Source organism: Mastigoproctus giganteus, chromosome 11, assembly GCF_048544385.1.
Source record: "Mastigoproctus giganteus isolate SK-2022 chromosome 11, ASM4854438v1, whole genome shotgun sequence".
Classification (NCBI taxonomy): Eukaryota; Metazoa; Arthropoda; class Arachnida; order Uropygi; family Thelyphonidae; genus Mastigoproctus; species Mastigoproctus giganteus.
Genome location: NC_143585.1, coordinates 81,300,255 through 81,322,291, shown reverse-complemented (window position 1 = coordinate 81,322,291; position 22,037 = coordinate 81,300,255). Strand labels below are relative to the sequence as shown.

Genomic DNA, 22,037 nt, shown 5'->3' with positions numbered 1-22,037 from the left:
ATGCTGGCATAGTATTAAAAAATCGTGTATATTTATATTAGTAATTTTTTTAAAAGCATATGTCAAATTTTATGCCATATACTTATTTTTTAAAATGAGTATATCTTTAAATTTTTGTAAAAATTAATTTTGCTGATATATTTCCTAAAAGATTAAAAACATGATACTAAATATGATAATATGAAGAAACAATGATATTTTAAGTGTCCATGCAGATTCCAACACAAATACTTATAAGGCTTCAGGCTTTCATATTCTGTGTGGAAAATATGTAATAATGTGTATTTTTTACCATTGCATCCATGTAAAAGTTTGTCCACTGAAATTCTTTTTCTCCGTGCAACACTAAGGGCCTTCCCAGAACTTTCATGTAGTCCTATTTTAAAAAAGAAATCACAGTAAGATAAATTTATTATAGCATCCAACAGTGAACCATCAAAACATTTCTATTTTTTTTTTTTTTTTTTTTTTTTTATCTTGTACAGAATTCTTTCCCTGTGTTATCAGCAATTAATTTAATGTAACTGCATAATATTTATTAGGAAGTAATAATAAAGAAGATGTTTCTGCTAATAACTGTTCCAGCTTTATTCCATAGAGTAACATATAATATTATAGAATAATAAAATATTAGCATTAGTTGAGGCATATGATGCAAGAAAGAAAGCTTATACAGCAACAGCAAAAAAAAAAAAAAAAAAAAAACCTCTTCCCATTTTACCCACCTGTTCACTTCAAATGTTTGTCTAGTTCAGCCTTAAATTTATTTAAGCTATCAACTTGCACAACAACAGATGGAAGTCTGTTCCAGCAATCAACTACCTACTGGCTAAAGGTAAACTCCGCACATCTATTCCACAACTGTCTTTCCTCAATTTGAATCTATGGCCCCTCAGGTTCTTAATCTGAGCAAGCGAAAGAATCCCATCAGCACTGAGCCTGCTCAAACCATTCAAGGCCTTGTACATCTCAATCAGATCACCTCACAGGTGCCTAGTCGCCAAACACTGAAATTTGCAGAACTTAAGCTTTCTTGGTAACACCAACCCTTTGTTCCACTCACCAATCTCATTGCCCTTCTCTGTACTCATTCTAGCAACTCTACATCCTTCTTAAAATGAGGCCTCCAGACCTATACGCAGTACTCAAGGTGTGGCCTGACCACTGCCTTATAAAAGGGGGTAAACTCCTTATTCTGCTAGCAAAATTCCTATATATCATTGACAAAACTCCATGACCTGCTCTGGCAGCCAGACTGCACTGATCAGAGAACTTCATATCTGACTGCACAATTATCCCCAGGTCTTTTTCATTCTCCATCTCACTGAGTGTAGGACCACACAGTTGGTACATTTCTTTTGGGTTACTGCTACCCATATGCAGTACTTTGCATTTGTCAATGTTAACCTTCAGTTGCCACTTCTCAGCCCTTCTGCCTAACTTTTCTAGATCCTGATGCAGTAGCAAACTGTCTTTAGTGTCATTAACAACCCTGTCAACCTCTGTGAACTTGGACATTAAGCCTGATATACCTTGGACATCATTGATAAATACACAAAACAACAATGGGCTCAGCACCGAATCCTGGGGGGGGGGGGACTCCACTAATAACATTAGTCCAATGTAGAGCAGTGTCCATTTATTACCACTCTCTGCTGTCTTCCACTTAACGATCCCTTTATCCATTGCAGCAACTTGCCCTTAATGCCATACTGCTCTAATTTGTGCAGCAGCCCTCCACATGCAACAGTATCAAAACTTTCCTGGAATCCAAGTACAGTAGAGCATCAGTTATCTGGAATAATTGATGTCGGACCTCTTCCAGATAATCGAACCGGAAAATTTTCCGGATAATTTTTTAAACTAAATTGAATCTTACTTTATGATTAAATTAAATAAGATTAATTAAATTAAAAAAAAAATTATCAACCAATCTCGGAAAACAGAAACATCCAGCCAGACACTTTTTATGATTTTTATACAAAAAAGGAAAAGTAGAAAGATTGTTAAATGCTCTCGGTTTTTTTGACTTAGAGATAATGAGTATGGACAATCTGTGCATCCCAGTGGCATCTGTACACATAACAATTGTAACTTGCTCTTTTCTCATCTTAAAACCTGATGCAGGCCATTTCTCTTTTAGTGGCAAGGGTTTTTCTCAGTAATGCTGTCCATAATAAACCCATCTCATCAATACTATAAACATTTTCTTCTCATAATCTGCTATAACTGAAGCAAACTTACTTTGAAAGGACACAGCTGCTGATTTGGAGACCACAGCACTGGAGATTACCCTACGATTGTCTCTGACCATACCTCGTGGTTTGGTTGAATTTCTGGAGGTCACAACCATAAAACAATAAAAACAATTAGCAGTCACCTGTTTATTAGGCTTTTCTGTTAGTGCAATCTATCATAAACAGATAGTAAACTCGATCTTATTGAATTTGCGATAATACCGACAGCTGGAATTCTGTGAGTTATTATGGTGAAATATGTTTACACTTCCATGGAATCTTCAATCACATAAAAAAATTAATTTTCAGAATCTCTTCATTCCTATTTTTAAAGCTTCGTAACTTGTTACTCCATTTTTTTTTTCACTTGCACATATCGTGTTACTTGCAATTTGTGTGCCGTGTTCTTTGTTATTGATTGCTTATCTTTTTACTGTTTTAAATTTTAACTCCCACCCACAAACGTCAGTGAACAGAAATGTAAACTACAGGAAACCCTTGATCAGTGCGGTTAATGAATCCTTGAAATATACCGCACATATTAAAACCGCACTAATCAAACTTAAGAAACAATGGGAATAATTATAATGAATCCTTGAAAATTATGAAATTGTAAAAATATATTTTTTCTTACTCAATACATACCTATAATGCACTGCATAGTTCTTAAATTATTAAGGAATAAATTTAAAAAAAGATAGTATGATTTAAATTTTATTTTTTGCAAAAAAAACTTATCTAACTTCAATTGAACAGTGGTGGCTTTCTTCCTTTCCTCCATGATTTTGCGATAACAATCAATTTGCTTATCTAACCCTCAACGAACGTTCATGCTTCTCTCTGCATCTGGATCAATCTCTAGTATGAGTTCTTTTGCTTTTTAAAGTGTATTAAATAGTTCAAGTTTTTCGAATGAAATTTCTTTGGGAGCAAATTGCTTTTCTTTTGCTTCATTTTCGTCTTCTTCCTCGTATGCATGTTGATGCTCAATTTCAAGATCGTCGTTACTTAAGTCTTTTGAATGCGATTCCAATAATTCTCTAACGTTTTCTGAATCTACTTCCTCAAAGCCGAGGTCTTTTCCAATTGTAGTAATTTCATCAATAACTTTGTTGACAGGATTAATGAAACCGCAAAAATCATTTGCGCATTCAGGCAAAAGATTCTGCCAGACAGCTCTCATGCAGCTGTTCGTCATTTCTTCCCACAATTTGTGTATGTTCTCAACTGCTTCTTTAATATCATAATATTAAAGAAGTTTAATATTAATAATAAAATAATAAAAGAATATGAGTTACCAGAGCAAATTTCAATTTCAGAGTGGTATGGGGGTGCTGCTGTCGAGCATTTTGGAGTCGATTCCCATTCATTTAAGTTAGAAGACCCTGGTGAGTGCGTGTCACGTATTTGCCGCTTTAGGCGCCGTTGTGAGTTGCCAAGCACCGCAAGAAAAAAACAGCGCACTAATCAAATTTGATAACGCATATATTAAGGGGATAGTATCAAAAAAATTTTTCGCACTAATTAAAACCGCATTGTTCAAAACCGCATTAATCAAGGGTTTCCTGTAATTAGTATGTACATATTACAGTACGTATTAATTATTCTAATTATCACGTATATTCTTATAATTTTCATGTATCATTTAATTTTTTAATTGGTAAGGTAATAAAATATAAATTTGTGATTGATATATTACTTTTATAGCCTGTGGATAACATTCCTCTTATTTTCGCTAATTAGAATCGCTGTTTAATAGAGTTAAAATTCAATTCACAAACATAATCACAATGACCAGCGCTTACTACACATCCTATAGTGAACGGTACTTTACTATGGTGAGTCCATCGTAACGTGATTTGATTATACAGTGAACCAATTGTAAAGCAGGGGTCAACTGTATTTTTAACTATGCATGTGAAACTTTGCATAATTGGGGCAGTTGCTTAATTGAGCCAAAATGCACTAGTCCTGATTTGTCCCAAATAACCAGAATTGACTGTATAATCAAATCGAGGCTTATCTAACACTAATGCCATCTCGTAATTATAGTTTTCAATATAAATTATTAAAAAATTTTAAAGATAAAACAACTATTTTTAGAGAGACATAATAATCAGCATTTTGTTTATAAATAGCATTCAAAAGTACTGCTAAGTGCCATCACAGAACTCACTTGAATTTTTGTCCTTATAGCTCCCATGGAAGGAATAGGGGTAAAAAAACCTGAAATATTAAAATATTTGGTTGATAAATAATGATGATAAAAAAGCTTTACTTAGTATAACTTCAGTCTTATTCTAAACAGGTCAGTAAAATTTATGATATATCATAAATAGGTGCATTCCACATATTTAACTTGTGCAGACATTTTATTACAAATAATACTAAAATCAACATGCAAAATGGAATCCAATGTTATTACAGAATCAAAAAAAAACATTCTCACACACAAAAACCAAAAATTGATTCAGTACTTTGGCTGAACTTTAATTTTATATAAAGTGGGGTAAGAAAATTAGTAATTTTGGGATTGGGAGGATGTCAGATAACAGAAATGCTAGTTAAAGTGAATAAATAAAAAAAAAAAATAATAATAAAAAAAACAACTGGTAATAAATAAATAAAGTTCCCACAATAGATTTAATTTGTATTTCCTTCCTAAGAAATCTATGCAAAAACAGATTTCATGGTATGGTTCTCTACCACTTCTGCAGTATGACACAAGCTAAGTAATGCATGCAGCACATTCATTTCAAGCACATTAATAAATAGTGAAAATTCATGATTTATAACAAAATAATTCAACCCATCAATATGAAAATTTGTTACAAAGATTCCTAAAATATTCCAAGTAAGCACTAAAATTTTGGAATGGATCAGAGTTCCTGTTCCAAATATAATTACAATAATATTTCTGTAGAGGGAAACTAGGGAGAGAAGATTATGAAATCAGGAATTGAACTTAGAACCATCCTGGGGTCCAACAGAATATATATTGAAAATTTGATAGCAATCAGCATTTTTCTTGATGGTTAATGCAAAAACATACTTTCATTTATGCTGATTTTTGTAGGGGGTAGGGAACGAGGACTGCAAAATCATAACTAGACCTGAAATTTTCCCAAGGACCAACAGAACATAGATTGAAAATTTAGTCTCAATCTGAATTTTCGTTTTAGAGTAATATGCAAAATAGACTTTCATTTATGTGCACAGCTTTCTATGGTCAGGGAGGTGTGTGGGCAGAGAGGCCATGATTGATCTCAAAAGCTCGCCAGACCAATGAAACATACACTCAAAATGTGATATCAATTGACCTTTTTTATTATATATTGTCTAAACATCCAATATCATACTTCCATTACAAGTAGGTAATGTATGAATGCATTACATTTTGGGTGCATTCTAATTTTTTCCTAAAATTAATTGAATTTTTTTCTTTTTCTGTGATTAACTGAAGTGAAAAGTAAATATAGTTATCTTCTTATCAATTAATTACTAAGATATAACTTTATAGAATGCTTAATAAAGCTCTGTAGTTTGCATTCTATAAACTTAGCCATTCAGTTAGCATTAGCATAAGTAGAGGCATACGATGCAAGAAAGCAAGCTTATGCAGCATCAGCCAAAAGAAAAAAAAAGAAAAAAAATTTCCATTTCACCCGTCCATTTGTTCCAAATGCCTGTCCAGCTCAGCCTTAAATTTATTTAGGCTATCAACTTCCACAACAAAAGATGGAAGTCTGTTCCACCAACCAACTACCCACTGTCTAAAGGCAAATTTCCGCACATCTATTCAACAACTGTCTTTCCTCAATTTGAATCAGTGCCCCCTCAGGTTCTTAATCTGAGCAAGAGGAAGAATCCCATCAGCATTCAGCTTGCTCAACCCATTCAGCTTGCTCAACCCTTATACACCTCAATTCACCTCACAGGTGCCTACCTCCAATTTGCAGAATTTAAGCCTTTCTTCATAAGAGCACCCCTTTGTTTCCCTCACCAATCTTGTTGCCTTTCTTTGTACTCGTTCTAGCAACTCTACATCCTTCCTAAAATGAGGCCTCCAAACCTGTACACAGTACTCAAGGTGTGGCCTGACCACTGCCTTGTAAAACGGGATAATCACATCCCTGTTCCTGCTAGCAAAATTACTATATATCATTGACAAGACTCTGTGACATGCCTGGCAGCCTGTCTGCACTGTCAGAGAACTTCATATTTGACTGCACAATTACCCCCAAGTCTTTTTTCACTTTCCACTTCCCTGAGTGTAGTACCGCACAGTTGGTACGTTTCTCTTCGGTTATTGCTGCCCATATGCAGTACTTTGCATTTATCAATGTTAAACTTCAGTTGCACCTTCTCAGCCCATTTGCCCAACTTATCTAGATCCAGTTGGAGTGGCATACTGTCCTTACTGTCGTTAACAACCCTGCCAACTGTTGTATCATCTGCAAACTTGGACATTAAACCTGATATACCTTAATCAATATCATTGATGAATGCACAAAACAACAATGGGGCCAGCACCAAACCCTGGGGAACTCCACTAATAACATTTGTCCACGAAGAGCAGTGTCCACTGATTACTACTCTGTCTTCTCCCACTCAACCATCCTTTTATCCATTGTAGCAACTTACCCTTAATGCCATACCTCTCCAATTTGTACAGCAGTGTTCCATGTGCAACAGTATCAAAATATTTCCTGAAATCCAAGCATATGACATCAAAATTATTTTTGGCATTCAGTTCCTTTGTGACCACATCATAGTATCCAATCAAACTGGTCAGACAAGACCTCCCTTTAACAAATCCATGTTGTGTCTTACTGCAGTCTTGTCTAGCTGATCCTGCAATGCTTCTTTAACCAGTGATTCCATTATTTTCCCCGAAACACAAGTTAAACTGACAGGTCTATAGTTACTTGTGTCACCTTTTGAACCCCCTTTTTGAATTGGTGATACATTTGCACACCTCCAGTCCATGGGAACCTTCCCTGAGTCTAAGGAAGCTCTCAAAAATATGGCTAAGTGTTTGCTTACTTCCTCTGCTGCCTCCCTTAATATAACTGGATAGATCCTGTCCACCCCAGGTGCCTTTTTTATGTTTAACTTCAACAATTTCTCCTCCAGTTTGCTCTCAGTTATTACAATATCACTTAGCTCCCTATTAGAGTTTGATATAGTTCTGGCACTCCCCTCATTGAATAACTCCTCATGTGTGAATGCAGATGCAAAATACTCATTCAGTTTATCAGCTACCTGACCACGATGTAGCCGAGTGGTCAAGAGCCAATTGTGGGGTCAAGCTCATGACTATTAAATATGGTAAACATTTGCATTGGCACTCCCCTCATTGAATAACTCCTCATGTGTGAATGCAGATGCAAAATACTCATTCAGTTTATCAGCTACCTGACCACGATGTAGCCGAGTGGTCAAGAGCCAATTGTGGGGTCAAGCTCATGACTATTAAATATGGTAAACATTTGCATTGACGTTCGGTTAAGGAAACACCAAAATAAAACCAAGCATGTCAGGCCTGGCCAGCCAGCTTGTAAAAATTCGGCTGGGCATATCAACATGGAGGAACAACAACCATTCCATCCATGTCGCTGACCCTTAACCTGGACAAACAGCGTGGATAATTTTTTTTTTTAACTTGCTGTGATACATTCTAGATTTGCAAATAATTTTTGATTTTTTTTAGAAATGATTTACATACTTGATAAACTAATTCTTCTTAGGAAATTCAATCAAAGTCAGCTAAATTGCCTTCTTTTCATCACAAAAATTCTTGCAGTAAGCAGTAACATGATATATAATGCCCCTCGCAACATTACTGCTTCTTTCAATATTGGGATCAGGATTGTCTATTACTCCTATTGTCTCTTTAATTTTATTATAATTTCTCTTAAACTTTGGAGGTTCAGGTGTTTTGAACGGATAGTGGAGATTTTATTATTAAATCAAACTGAAACACAATCAAATTGGTAGTCACGATATTTTCTCTATGAATGAGTTTCTATGAGGCCCATTCACATCTTCAGTATCCACTTCCAGGTAAAGATGTTTTGCCATGTCTAAAATTTCCAGTGACATTTTCTTGAATTTCTTGGGGGGGGGGACACACAGGTAAACTGTGGGAAAAACTTTCTCCAAAAATCTTCATAGTTGATTAGCAGATTTCTTGATATCAGTTTGCAGCAATGTTTCTCACTGCCATAAAGAAATTATACAAGCAAGAGGAAGAATCCCACCAGCATTCAGTCAATTTTAGACAAATAGTATTATTATGGAATGTCCTAATCATTATATATAGAGTAACTGAGCATGAGTTGCATGTTTGTGAGTTTGTGTGTATGAAATGTGCTAGTTTCAGTCAATTTTATTTTTCAATAAAATGTTCTTGCACTTCAATGCATTTATTCATTTTTGCTGCAGGCTTATATCTGTTCAATAAAAAACTTTCTCCTAAAAAGTTACTGACAAGTTACTAAAAAGTTACTTGACTGCATTACCATCTAAAAACCTGTTCAAATGAAAGGTTACATATTAAAATCTGGGCCATTCATAATTAGCTATTCATAATGATAATCTTTAATGACTTTCTGAACAACTCAATATTGGCCAGACCAATATTTATTAACAATACCCATGAAGGCATATCAAGCTAATTTTCTAAGTTTGCAAATAATACAAAGGTTGGCAGACTGGTTAGTGACAAAAATCAGAGTATGCTACTGCAACAAGACCAAGAGAAGTGGCAATTGAGGTTTAACACTGATTAACTACAAGTAAGATACACTGATAAACTGATAAGCAAGGTACAATGATAAACTAAAAAGCAAAGCACAATGACAAACTAAAAAGCAAGGCACAATGATAAACTAAAAAGCAAGATACAACATATGGGTAGGAGTAATCCTAGAATAACATACCAATTGGATGTTATCACACTCAAGGCAGTGGGGAAAGAGAAGAACTGGGGGTAATTGTACAGTCCAATGTGAACTTCTCTGAACACTGCAGATAGGACAGTGCAAGGGGTTCTATCAGTGATACATAGGGGTTTTGCCAACAGGGACAAGGAGCTGATTATCCTATTGTATAAAATAATGGTCAGCCCACCTTGAGTATTGCATACAGTACTCAAAGATGTGGCCTAACCATACTTGAGTACAAGTTCTCAACGTGCACTCAAGTATGGTTAGGGTAGATATTTCTAAATGTGCTCTAGTAATATAAACACTACCTTTGGCATGTTCTGCAAAATTATAAATAATACATTTTGTCTAAGTGAACAACTAAGCAGCACTAGGAAGTAAAACCTCCATTTAAAAGCATACTGTTATGTTTATCTTAGTTGTTGCATTTTTAAATGAAAGTTATACTTCCATGCACCACTTAGCTGTTCACGGTTTGGGTTCACAGTTTGCTAATAAGAATTATCCACCAGATTAAAAGCATGTTTGAAGACTAAATTTCTTCTGGCCAGACCAATACCCAGATCTCAATCTCCTAAGTATCTTATATGATGAAATGAAAAGGTGTTCATGAGCATATTCCTCTGTCCAATGCCACTCCAGAAACTGAGGATAGTTTTTATATGAATGATCTAATATTCCTCATATCACTTTTCAACACCTTGATAGCTTCACGCCATATCATGTCACACCAACAATGGTCCAACACATTATTAGCTCATGGTTCTAATAAAGTAACCAGCCAGCCAGAACATACATTTATATATATATATATATATATATATATATATATATATATGATATAAAATATAGAAAATTAATAAATATCTTATGTAAAGTAAACTAAACAAGAACTGATTAATGCCATCTATACATATCTAGATAGAACATTACATCAGTCTTATTATATATTTTCTGTATAGTTTAAGTACAATTAGGTAAGATAAAATTAGGTAAAATAGGTAAGATATAGAATAAATATATTTCATATTGGATAAGCTGGTAGCTACTTAACCCTACAATAGCCATAACTGGTCCACGAGGCCAAACCTAGTAAAAGATGATCATTAGTCAAAGTAAAAGTAAAAATAAAACAATTAATAAACATAATAATAACATATATATAGTCAATTATATGTCATGGGACACATTGAAAGGGACTTTTTCAAGGGCTAATCCTTTCAATATGTCCCCCTACAATTAACCCAGCTATCAGTTTCTAATATCATCTGCCTGTTTAATGCGGTCAAAAGGTAATTTATGAGATAAATGGATAAGTATAATTAAAGTTAGAAAATAATTTAGTTGTTAACAGACTGGATGACTTTAGCCCGACCAATAGCTAAGATACATAGAAAAACTAGCAAAAGCAAATATTAAGGAAGAAGAGTAATAAAAGAGAACCAATATCCTTCAATTAATATCATATTAATAAGTATCAAAGGAGCAAACGCTAAAATAAGGAGAACGGATTCAAGGTTTAAGAATAGCAATAGTACTTCAGTCCCCCTCGAATTACTCTAATAGTTCATGAAATAAGAAAAATAGAATATGATAGTAAAAAGTTAAAAGAAAAGGAAAAGCTATAATGCAATTGTACGTTGGATTTTACCGGGAGTGTAACTTCCCGTCCCTTATAGAAAGAGATCCTGGTATATCATAAGTATAATGAAGCAAAATAGGATAATATAATGGATAATATAAAATGTATATTAGGGAAAAGAAGCGGAGGTGGAAAGGCTAATTCCTACATGCTCTAATCGTGGTTTAACGGTACGTTAAGAATAACAAACTAGTTAGGTAAAATCAAACTTACCACGAAAATGAAATATAAGAAAGACTGTTGCAGAGCACGTGTTATTTTATATCCAATGTTAGTAGGTGCCAGCGCCCTCACAGTTCTGACATATACTGCTTTGCATGCAACAATACTGGAATGACTTAATAAATCTTTGCATTTTCAATAGCCTTTTTTTTTATGTGAACCCCAAACACGAGAGGTATTAGAACCTATAGTACTTGGTACCATGCTTGGGTTAGAGGTTGAGAAGACGAAAGAAGATATTTGTTAACATTGGACTTCAACTTCTGTAGATTGTAATTTTCAGGAAATACGTATGAAGGAAGGTTTTCCAGAAAACGGCAGTTGAATGAATAAATGAGGAAGATGAAAAGTTGGTTCTGTGGGTTTGAAGTTGGACAGTAAATGGATGTTGGCTGTTGGCGGCACATGTTCGGACTGTTTTGAAAGAGAGAGCGGGAATTATAGAAGCCAATTCAGAAGAACAGTGCCCATGGAAGTATCTGTAGAAGAGGCATGCAGCAGAAACAGTACGTCTATGAGAAAGCGAGTGGAGAGACTCTGTTAGAGATGAATCATTAATTAACCTAACTGCCCTCTTCTGAATGGAATCAAGAAGCCTGAGAGAGGTTTTGGGGGCACCACCCCAGATGTGGGAACAATATTCCACGACAGGGCAGATTTGCGATTTATACAGAGTGAGCAGCTGTTTGAAAGAAAAGTAACGCTGAGAGCGAAAGAGAAAACTAAGTTTTTTAGATGCAGAGGAAGCAATATTTGTAATGTGCTTGTGCCAAGAGAGAGAGAGATTAGAAGTCAGGGTAATCCCCAAAACAGATATATCATTTTGCCTAGAAATCGGAGTGCCACTAAAGATAAGCATAGGAGCAGAAGAATCCTTTTTGCGAGATATAAGACAAGACTGAGTTTTAGAGGGGTTGAAATCAACTAAGTTGTCTTTGCCCCACTGGAGAATTACCTGAAGATCGGCATTTAAGGAATTGGTAGCAGATTTTCGAGTAGTTGAAGCTGATTGAGCAGGACAAGGTTTCTCAAAATGGAAAGTGGAATGCAATGTGCTATCATTGGCAAAACTATGGATAGGATTTCCAGTCAATGGAAGAAGGTCATTAATATACAAGAGGAAAAGAGTGGGGGAAAGAACTGAACCTTGGGGGACACCAGCATTAGTGGAGAAGTTAGAAGACAGAGAACCATCTACCATCACCCTCAGTGAGCGATCAGAGAGAAAACTGGATAACCAATTACTAAAAACAGTTGGCAAACCATAAGATGGAAGCTTGTTTAGAAGACCTTTATGCCAAACACAATCAAAAGCCTTTGAGATGTCAAGTGCAACTACTTGTGTTTCATATCTACAATGGTAACAATATATATATTGTTACCATTGTAGATATGGTAACAATGGTAACAATATATATATTGTTACCATTGTAGATATGAAACACAATGGTAACAATATATATAGGCAACATACTGGTATTGCTATGGGCGCGTGTAGTTCTTGCCTGGTTGCCAATCTTTACCTGCATTACTTTGAAATAAAAATTAATAAGGAAATAACCATGTACAGATACATTGACGATTTAATTGTATTTAATTATCCTAACTTTCTCACCAAAATTTGCAACTATTACCCGTCCGAACTAGAAATAGTAGCTACTAATAAACATAGTACTAAAATAGCCACATATCTGGACGTAAACATACAAGTACAAAATAAGAAAATAGATACCAATGTTTATGATAAACGTAATGCATTTGGATTTAAATCAGACCTAACCAATTGGCATTCAAATATCTCCATAAGGATTCACAAAAATATAATTTTGTCACAGGGTATTAGAAGAATTAAAATATGCAATAATGCAGATAATATAATCAGCACACTTATCGATTTTAGACATAAGTTAATCGACAATGGATTCCCGGAACGTTTTATTAATATAAACCTACATACAGCTATTTTGATAGCTTTAAATAAATACCATAATCATCTTAACTAGCATTACATTACATCTAAAGTTTTGCGGCATTAATATTTTACTCTCCTTATTGGTACTTATTCAACTACTGTATTGTTGACTTTTAGCGGTTAATTATGTACATATGTACATAATTAGGCACTGCCTCAGGAGCAATACTAATATAGCTTACGCTCATTGAAAAAGTTGTACTTATATTTGCTTCTGAGGTAGTAATTAATTCTTGGCTTCCCCCTTAGACTGCTTTTTCTACTGAGAACCTTATATCTAACTACTTTCTTCTTTTCGTCTCTTAATATAATACTAAATTTTTAGTGCCATACGCCTAATTATGCTATTGGGCACTTTTTGCTATTAGGCTTACTTATTTAATTATTTCTCAATTAATTACATGTCAGAACTGCAAGGGCACTGGCACCTACTAACATTGGATATAAAATAACACGTGCTCTGCAACGTGGTCTTTCTTATATTTCATTAGATTTTGCCTAACTAGTTTGTTATTCTTAAAAAAAAAAGTACCGTTAAACCACGATTTAAGCATGTAGGAATTAGCCTTTCCACCGTCCGCTTCTTTTCCATAATATACATTATATATTATCCATTATATTATCCTATTTTGCTTCATTATACTTATGATATACCAGGATCTCTTTCTATAAGGGACGGGAAGTTATGCTCCCGGTAAAATCCAACGTACAATTGCATTATAGCTTTTCCTTTACTTTTAACTTTTTACTATCATATTCTATTTTTCTTACCTCATTACCTATTAGAGTAATTCGAGGGGGACTGAGGTACTATTGCTATTCTTAAACCTTGAATCCGTTCTCCTTATTTTAGCGTTTGCTCCTTTGATACTTATTAATATGATATTAATTGAAGGATATTGGTTCTCTTTTATTACTCTTCTTCCTTAATATTTGCTTTTGCTAGTTTTTCTATGTATCTTAGCTATCGGTTGGGCTAAAGTCATCCAGCCTGTTAACAACTAAATTATTTTCTAACTTTAATTATACTTATCCATTTATCTCATAAATTACCTTTTGATATCAGAAACTGATAGCTGGGTTAATTGTAGGGGACATATTGAAAGGATTAGCCCTTTAAAAAGTCCCTTTCAATGTGTCCCATGACCTATAATTGACTTGATATATATTATTATTATGTTTATTAATTGTTTTATTTTTACTTTTACTTTGACTAATGATCATCCTTTACTAGGTTTGGCCTCGTGGACCAGTTATGGCTATTATAGGGTTAAGTAGCTACCAGCTTATCCAATATGAAATATTTATTCTATATCTTACCTATTTTACTAATTGTACTTAAACTATACAAAAAAAAAAATATATATGATATATATATATATATATATATGAAATTATAATTACTTGCTAATATTTAAGATACCGTGGATTTTTCAATGGTGATGTATAGGTTTGGCAATGCAAGTGTCCAAAGGCTGCTCAGGATAAAATGGTGATATGCATTATAGGTATATATGTACTTTCACGAGGGAATATGTACTAGAGAGAGATATGCACTTGTCAAGCTTTCTCTTACAATGCACTAGAGAAAGTAATTATGCTTTGCAAGACAGAGAGCAAGCAGAAGAAAAGGAAGACAACAGTTAAGATGGATGGAAAAGTTCAAAGAGATCACGGGACTGTCTTTACATGATCTGCAAAATAAAATGGAAGATAGAACAGAATGGAAAGCACTTGTTCACGTGAGCTGAAATCAACTGAATGAGACAGAAGCATTTATGAAGTAATACTTGGCTAGTAGCAATAATATCAGCAAAAACAATAAAAGCTTATTTTTTCTAAGCAAAACTTAACAAATTACTGGTACAAAAGAACTACAGTTTGTTTCTTTTTTTTAAGCTTACCTCGATTACTGCATGCAATCCCTTTTAAGGTGGCATATGGAATTGGATGAGGCCCAACAGCATACGTGAATACACGAATCTAGAGATAAAAAAAAAAAAAAAATGGGTATCAGAAGTGATGATATGGAATAACTTGACTTTCCAGCACCAAATGAAAAGACTACTGTAACCACAACAAAATGTCTGGCCATTCCATACATTTTCATATATAGTATGAATCAGAGCTGTACTACTCAATATGTTCTACGTTGATAATAATATTAGTAAAATAATAAGAGGAGTTTACCTCAATATAGTGTGTAGAACACTTCCGTATGATACCCTCCAGAAATTAAAATGGAAAAAACTAAAAAAATCGACAACTTACCGGTACATTAGAGTAAAAAATAAATAATTAAATAATCAATTTAACACAATTCAAATCAATTTAAAACAATTAAAAATCAAATTAACGCAATTAAAAGAATCTAACGAAAATATTCAAAACGATTTTCCTTCCTGAAGCTGACAACGCTTTTCGACCGTATGTCGTGATCACAGGAATGAAAATTAGTGAATCGGGTTAAACCTGATACTTAAATAGAGATTGTCTTCGCGCATGCGCGTAAAGGTCCACGCATCGGAGATCAAATATGGCTGCCGAACATTAACAGAATTCTCATGTAATTTAATTTCAACGGTCTCTGCAATTAATAGTCGCGTATAATTACGTTGAACGTTAAGTATTTTGGCCTCGTTAAATAAAAAAGTATGTTTTTCGTTAATGGCATGAAAGGCTAATTCTGCCACTCAGGCTCAAACCCATTGGTAATCCAAAAATTTGTTTGTACACCTTGTCTCGAAAGGTGATGTAGTTATAGCCTCAACTAACAGTTTAATTAAGTGAAAAATTTCCTTAATAGGTAGCTTCGTATAATTGATCGGTGTCGAGTTTTTATTTAACATATCCCAAATAATATCTAATGTGTATTCAACGTTTACATTCGTATATAATGAGGTAACATCTAGTGAGAATAAATTGTCATTGTCGCCAAGTCTACAGTCTTTCACGATAAGTGGATACCACCACTTATCGTGAAGTTGACCCCACACTGTTTACCAATTTGGTCAATCAATACAATAAAACGTTAACCACATATCGAAAAAATGACTACATTACTATGGTTCAGTTAAAGGAATTGAAGTCCAGAACATACAATATTCCTGCACTTTTCGGTCAGGTAAAATTACACAAGACTGGGTTTCCTATTCGACCTATTGTTTCCTACAGGAACTCGGCATTTTCATCCTTATCCACACATGTATATAACATTATAAAACCCTTTAGACAGGTAATACAATTTGGGATTAAGAACTACAATACATTATTTAATAAGCTTAAAGACTGTAGACTCGGCGACAATGACAATTTATTCTTACTAGATGTTACCTCATTATATACGAATGTAAACGTTGAGTACACATTAGATATTATTTGGAATATGTTAAATAAAAACTCGACACCGATCAATTATACGAAGCTACCTATTAAGGAAATTTTTCACTTAATTAAACTGTTAGTTGAGGCTAACTACATCACCTTTCGAGACAAGGTGTACAAACAAATTTTTGGATTACCAATGGGTTTGAGCCTGAGTGGCTTAATGTCAGAGATCTATCTCTCAATGATTGAGCAGATACATTTGACACCTTTTCGAACCCGTATCACATACTATGGGAGGTATTTAGACGATGTTCTAGTTATTACCGATAGTAATACTATCCAAGACATTTTACATTCGTTTAATAATATTCATTCTAGACTCAAATTTACATTGGAAAGGGAGGATATGGATACTAAGTCATTAAACTTTCTAAATTTCACGCTTACCCGGGACTCGAATAAAATACAATTTAGCATCTATCGAAAACCTACAAACACCGGTATGCTTCTACATTATAATAGCTATCACCCGTTCACCTACAAAAGATCGATTATCTTTAATCAATTTCTTAATGCCTATAAATATGCAACGACGGATTCTGCTTTGGACTCAGAAATACAAATATTAACTAGCAGATTCTTAAACAGGGGTTATTCCATTACCACAATAAACCGAATTAGGGTACAAGCTAAGGATAGGATACAAAATACTACACCAATCAACAATAGTAATATCAAAAAATACTTTATTTCTGTCCCATATGTTGAACAGTGGCACAAACAGCTTAACAGATTCTTTAAAGATACCGAATTTAAAATTGTAGCTAGGCCAATACGGAAGTTACACACTATACTGAACAATTGCTCGGTTCTTTCAGCATTCGCAACACAAATTAATGATCTGGTATGCAACATTTCTTGCGGTGATTGCAACTCGTCTTATCAAGGTTTGACCCGATTTTCTCTTAATATTCGTGTAAATCAACATGAAGCCTCAGTTCGTGCTTCTCGTTCAGCAGCGTAAGAATTAGCCTTTCATGCCATTAACGAAAAACATACTTTTTTATTTAACGAGGCCAAAATACTTAACGTTCAACGTAATTATACGCGACTATTAATTGCAGAAACCGTTGAAATTAAATTACACGAGAATTCTGTTAATGTTCGGCGGCCATATTTGATCTCCGATGCGTGGACCTTTACGCGCATGCGCGAAGACAAATAATCTCTATTTAAGTATCAGGTTTAACCCGATTCGGTAATTTTCATTCCTGTGATCACGACATACGGTCGAAAAGCATTGTCAGCTTCAGGAAGGAAAATCATTTTGAATATTTTTGTTAGATTCTTTTAATTGCGTTAATTTGATTTTTAATTGTTTTAAATTGATTTGAATTGTGTTAAATTGATTATTTATTTATTTATTTTTTACTCTAATGTACCGGTAAGTTGTCGATTTTTTTCGTTTTTTCCGTTTCAAAATTTCTGAAGGGTATCATATGGAAGTGTTCTACGCACTATATTGAGGTAAACTCCTCTTATTATTTTACTAATTTTCATATATAATAAATTAATCTCCCCCAATGGTATTCTCCACCTTGTCACGGTGAGGGGGGGCTTGCATGTCCCGATGACCTGGAGAGCTAAGTCGGCGGTAGCTTAGCTACTGGTAGGGCCTCCCAAGCCGGACAGGTCAATGGGTAGGGGCCAGACTAAGAGAGATACCCCGCCCCTCCAGGTTGGGGATTGCTGCAAGGGACTAGCTCCTCATTCAGTGTAAAAAAATGCACAAATGCTAAACGACCTACAAGTGAAAATGAAAACGGACTGCACTTTCAGCCACGACTCGGCGAATGGAAAAGGAATATTCAAGGGATGTGGAGAGGAAATAATGGGAGAATACTACCATTTTTGGAGTGGAGTTGATAAGAGTGAAAGAGCAAAAGCAGGAGTTTCTATTGCTGTTAAAAAGATATTGAGACACAACATCAAAAACTGGCAATTTATTAATGAAAGAATGATCTCATTGGAACTGAAAATGTTTGGGAGAGAAATATGTATTTTGGGAATATATGCCCCAACTAATGACACCGCCGATACCTTGAAGGATAAATTTTGGGAGGATTTGAGAGAACTAATAGAAAAAATCCCTAAGAACAAAGAGATATTTCTAATGGGAGATTTCAATGCAAGAATAGGAACTGAACAAAATAGCAAAGTTATTGGAAGATTTATAGAGAAAGAGAGGAACGACAACAAAGATAGACTACGCAATCTTTTTGAACAGTTCGACTTGAGAATAAACAACACATTTTTCCAACACAAGGATATCCATAAATATACTTGGTCACAGGAGACAAGACAAATTAGATCAGTTATAGATTACATTATTTCAAAACATTCAGGGACATATGTATTGAAAGATGTCAGAGTTTACAGAGGAGCTGAGTGTGGATCTGACCATTTTCTTGTTAAAACAACACTGAAGTGGAACTGGATTAAGAAAATATGTGTGGACAACCAACAATGCAAGGAAGGAGAAATGCTACAAGTGGATCAATTTAACGTTGACCTACTCCAGGATGACAGCATTAGAAACAACTTCGCCCAGACACTGAATGCTGCAATTAACATGATAAAAGGTAATACTGAAGAAATTTACGAATATTTAAAAAATACTGTTAAAAAAATGATTCATTAAATCCTAGGCAAAAAGAAGAGCCAACAACCAAAAAAGACCTGGATTACAGAGAAAGTAAGAGCTGCTGTAGAGGAAAAGAAACTTGCATATCAGAAATGGCTGGGTGATAGGAATGATGCATATAGGAACATTTATGTTGAAAAGAAGAAAATAGCCAATTGGTTGGTAGTAGAAGCGAAAAATAAAGAATGGGAAAGGAAATGCACAACTATTAATAGCAAATTGGGCTTCAAGCAATCAGCAGAATCGTGGAAGGTCCTTAAAGACTTGAGAAAACAGAATAAACATAATGCTGGTTTGTAATTAACACCTATGAAATACTGGACGGAGTATTACGAAAGACTTTTAAAAGAAGACTGGGAAGAGTTCAAGACAATGGAGGATTTTGGTGTAGAAGACTCTGGCTTAAAAGTTTCTATTAGGGAAGTGGAACTCCTGCTAAAGGAAGGAAGGAATGGCAAGTCATCTGGACCTGGAGGAAGAGGAGTGGCTGTTCTGATACAAAAACTGTTAAATAGTATACTGAGAGGAGAAGAAATACTGAAAGAAATGATAACAAGATATATTACATCAATTTATAAGAAGGGCGATCGGAAAAGCTATTCAAATTACAGAGGAATGTGCATCCTGAACCCGCTGTTAAAGATCCTTGGAAAATGGATCGGGAACCATTTAGAAGCCTGAATCGATATATCAGAAGAAAAAAGTGGTTTTTCAGCCAGGAGGTCATGTATAGACCATACTCAACAGTACGACAGATCCTTGAAAAATGCCAATCAAAAGGAAAAAAAACTTTACGATTTTCATTGACCTTGAAAAGGCATATGACAATGTTCCAAGAAAACTCTTATGGGAAGCACTGAAAGAGGCAAATATTGATGGACAACTGATTACCATTATTAAGGCAATTTACAGGAATAATAGTAGTAGTAGTGGTATCTGATGCAAGAAAGCAAGTGTATGAGCTTATGCATCAGCTCATACACTTAAGCAACAGCCAAAAAAAAAAAAAAAAAACACACCTTTCCCTCCAAATGCCTGTCCAGTTCCTCCTCAAATTTATTCACCCTATTAACTTCCACAACGACAGATGTCATTGTGGAAGCAATTAACCATCCGCTGGCAAAAGGCAAATTTCCGCACATCTATTCTACATCTGTCTTTTCTTAATTTGAATTTATGCCCCCTTAGGTTCGTAATCTAAACAAGTGGAAGTATCCCATCAGAATTCAGAGTGCTCAACCCATTCAAGGTCTTATACACCTCAATCAGATCAACGTGCAGGTGCCTAGTCTCCAACCACGGTAATTTGCAGAACTTAAACCTCTCTTGGTAAGAGGATCCCTTCATTCCCCTCACCAATCTTGTTGCCCTTCTCTGTACACACTCAAGCAAATCGACATCCTTCCAAAAATGAGGCTTCCAGACCTGTACGCAGTACTCAAGGCATGGCCTGACCATTGCTTTATACAGAGGGACAATCACCTCCTTTTCCCTGCTAGCAAAATTCCTATATATCATTGACAAAATCCCATGACCTGCCCTGGCAGCCTATCTGCATTGCTCAGAAAACTTCATATCTCACTGCACAATTACTCCCAGGTCTTTTTCATTTTCTACCACCTTAAGTGTAGTACCACACAGTTGGTACTTTTCTCTCAGGTTATTTTATCCATATACAGTACTTTGCATTTGTCAAGGTTAAACTTCAGTTGCCACTTCTTAGCCCATCTGCCCAAATTATCTAGACCCTGTTGCAGTAGCACACTGCCATTACTGTCATTAACAACCCTGCCAACCTTTGTATCATCTGCAAACTTCGACATTAAGCCTGATATACCTTCATCAATATCATTGATAAATATACAAAACATCAGTGGACCTAACACCGAACCCTGTGGGACTCCAGTAATAACATTAGTCCACGAAGAGCAGCACCCATTGATTACCACCCTCTGTCTTCTCGCACTTAACCATCCTTTTATCCATTGTAGCAACTTACCCTTAATACCATTCTGCTCCAATTTGTACAATAGTCTTCCATGCGCAGCAGTGTCAAAAGCTTTCCTGAAATCCAAATATATGATATCAAAATTATTTTTTGCATCCAGTTATTTTGTAACCACATCATAATATCCTATCAAATTTGTCAGACAAGATTTTCCCTTAACAAACCCATGCTGTGTCTGAATTATTGCTACAGTCTTGTCTAGATGATCCTGCAATGCATCTTTAACCAGTGACTCCATTATTTTACCCGGAACAGAAGTTAAACTAACTGGTCTGTAATTACTCGTGTCACCCTTCTTTGTGAATTGGGGATACATTTGCACATCTCAAGACCATGGGAACCTCCCCTGAGTCCAAGAATGCTCTCATAATTATGGCTAAGGGTTTGCTTACTTTCCTCTGCTGCCTCCTTTAATATAACTGGATAGCTCCCATCCACCCCAGGTGCTTTTCTGATGTTTAACTTCAACAATTTCTCCTCCACTTTGCTCTCAGTTATTACAAAATCATTATGTACCCTGCTACAATTTGATAACCTTCTGCCATTTTCAAACCTTAATAATTCCTCATGTGTGAATGTAGATGCAAAAATACTCATTCAGTTTGTTTGCTATCTGAGCAGGATCATCAACAGTCGAACCATCGATGTCAAGTGGACCAATCTGATTCATCCCCTTCCTTTTAGAGTTTATATAAATAAAGAAATCCTTGCTGTTTTTCTTAGCATCTTTTGCCAAGGATTTCTCGTAATCTGCCTTCGCCTGCCTAACCTCCTTTGTGACCTGATTACAGACTAACTTATATCTGCAAGGGACTAGCTCCTCATTCAGTGTATAATTTATATGCATTCAGTGTATAATTTATTCAGTGTATAATTTATATAATTTATACTCTTGATAATTTATATGCATTCCATGCATTTTTCTTCTCTGTTATGAGTCTCACTAGTTCATTTGATAACCATTTAGGCCTAAAT

The 22,037-nt window shown here is 35.0% G+C and overlaps 1 protein-coding gene across 3 annotated transcripts in view; it reads right to left on the bottom strand.

The window, feature by feature from the left end:
* LOC150078191 (voltage-dependent calcium channel subunit alpha-2/delta-2-like) overlaps positions 1 to 22,037 on the bottom strand; it is a 663,667-nt gene that overhangs the window by 463,199 nt on the left and 178,431 nt on the right. For 2 of the 3 annotated variants that reach the window (XM_090384688.1, XM_090384690.1), the window contains exons 11-13: positions 14,928 to 15,006; positions 4,414 to 4,463; positions 293 to 376 (exon numbers count right to left, since the gene is read on the bottom strand). In XM_090384688.1, the coding sequence (XP_090240814.1) occupies positions 293 to 376; positions 4,414 to 4,463; positions 14,928 to 15,006 (213 nt within the window). The remainder of the gene's footprint in view (positions 1 to 292; positions 377 to 4,413; positions 4,464 to 14,927; positions 15,007 to 22,037) is intronic. The other variant, XM_090384689.1, reaches the window with a different exon arrangement.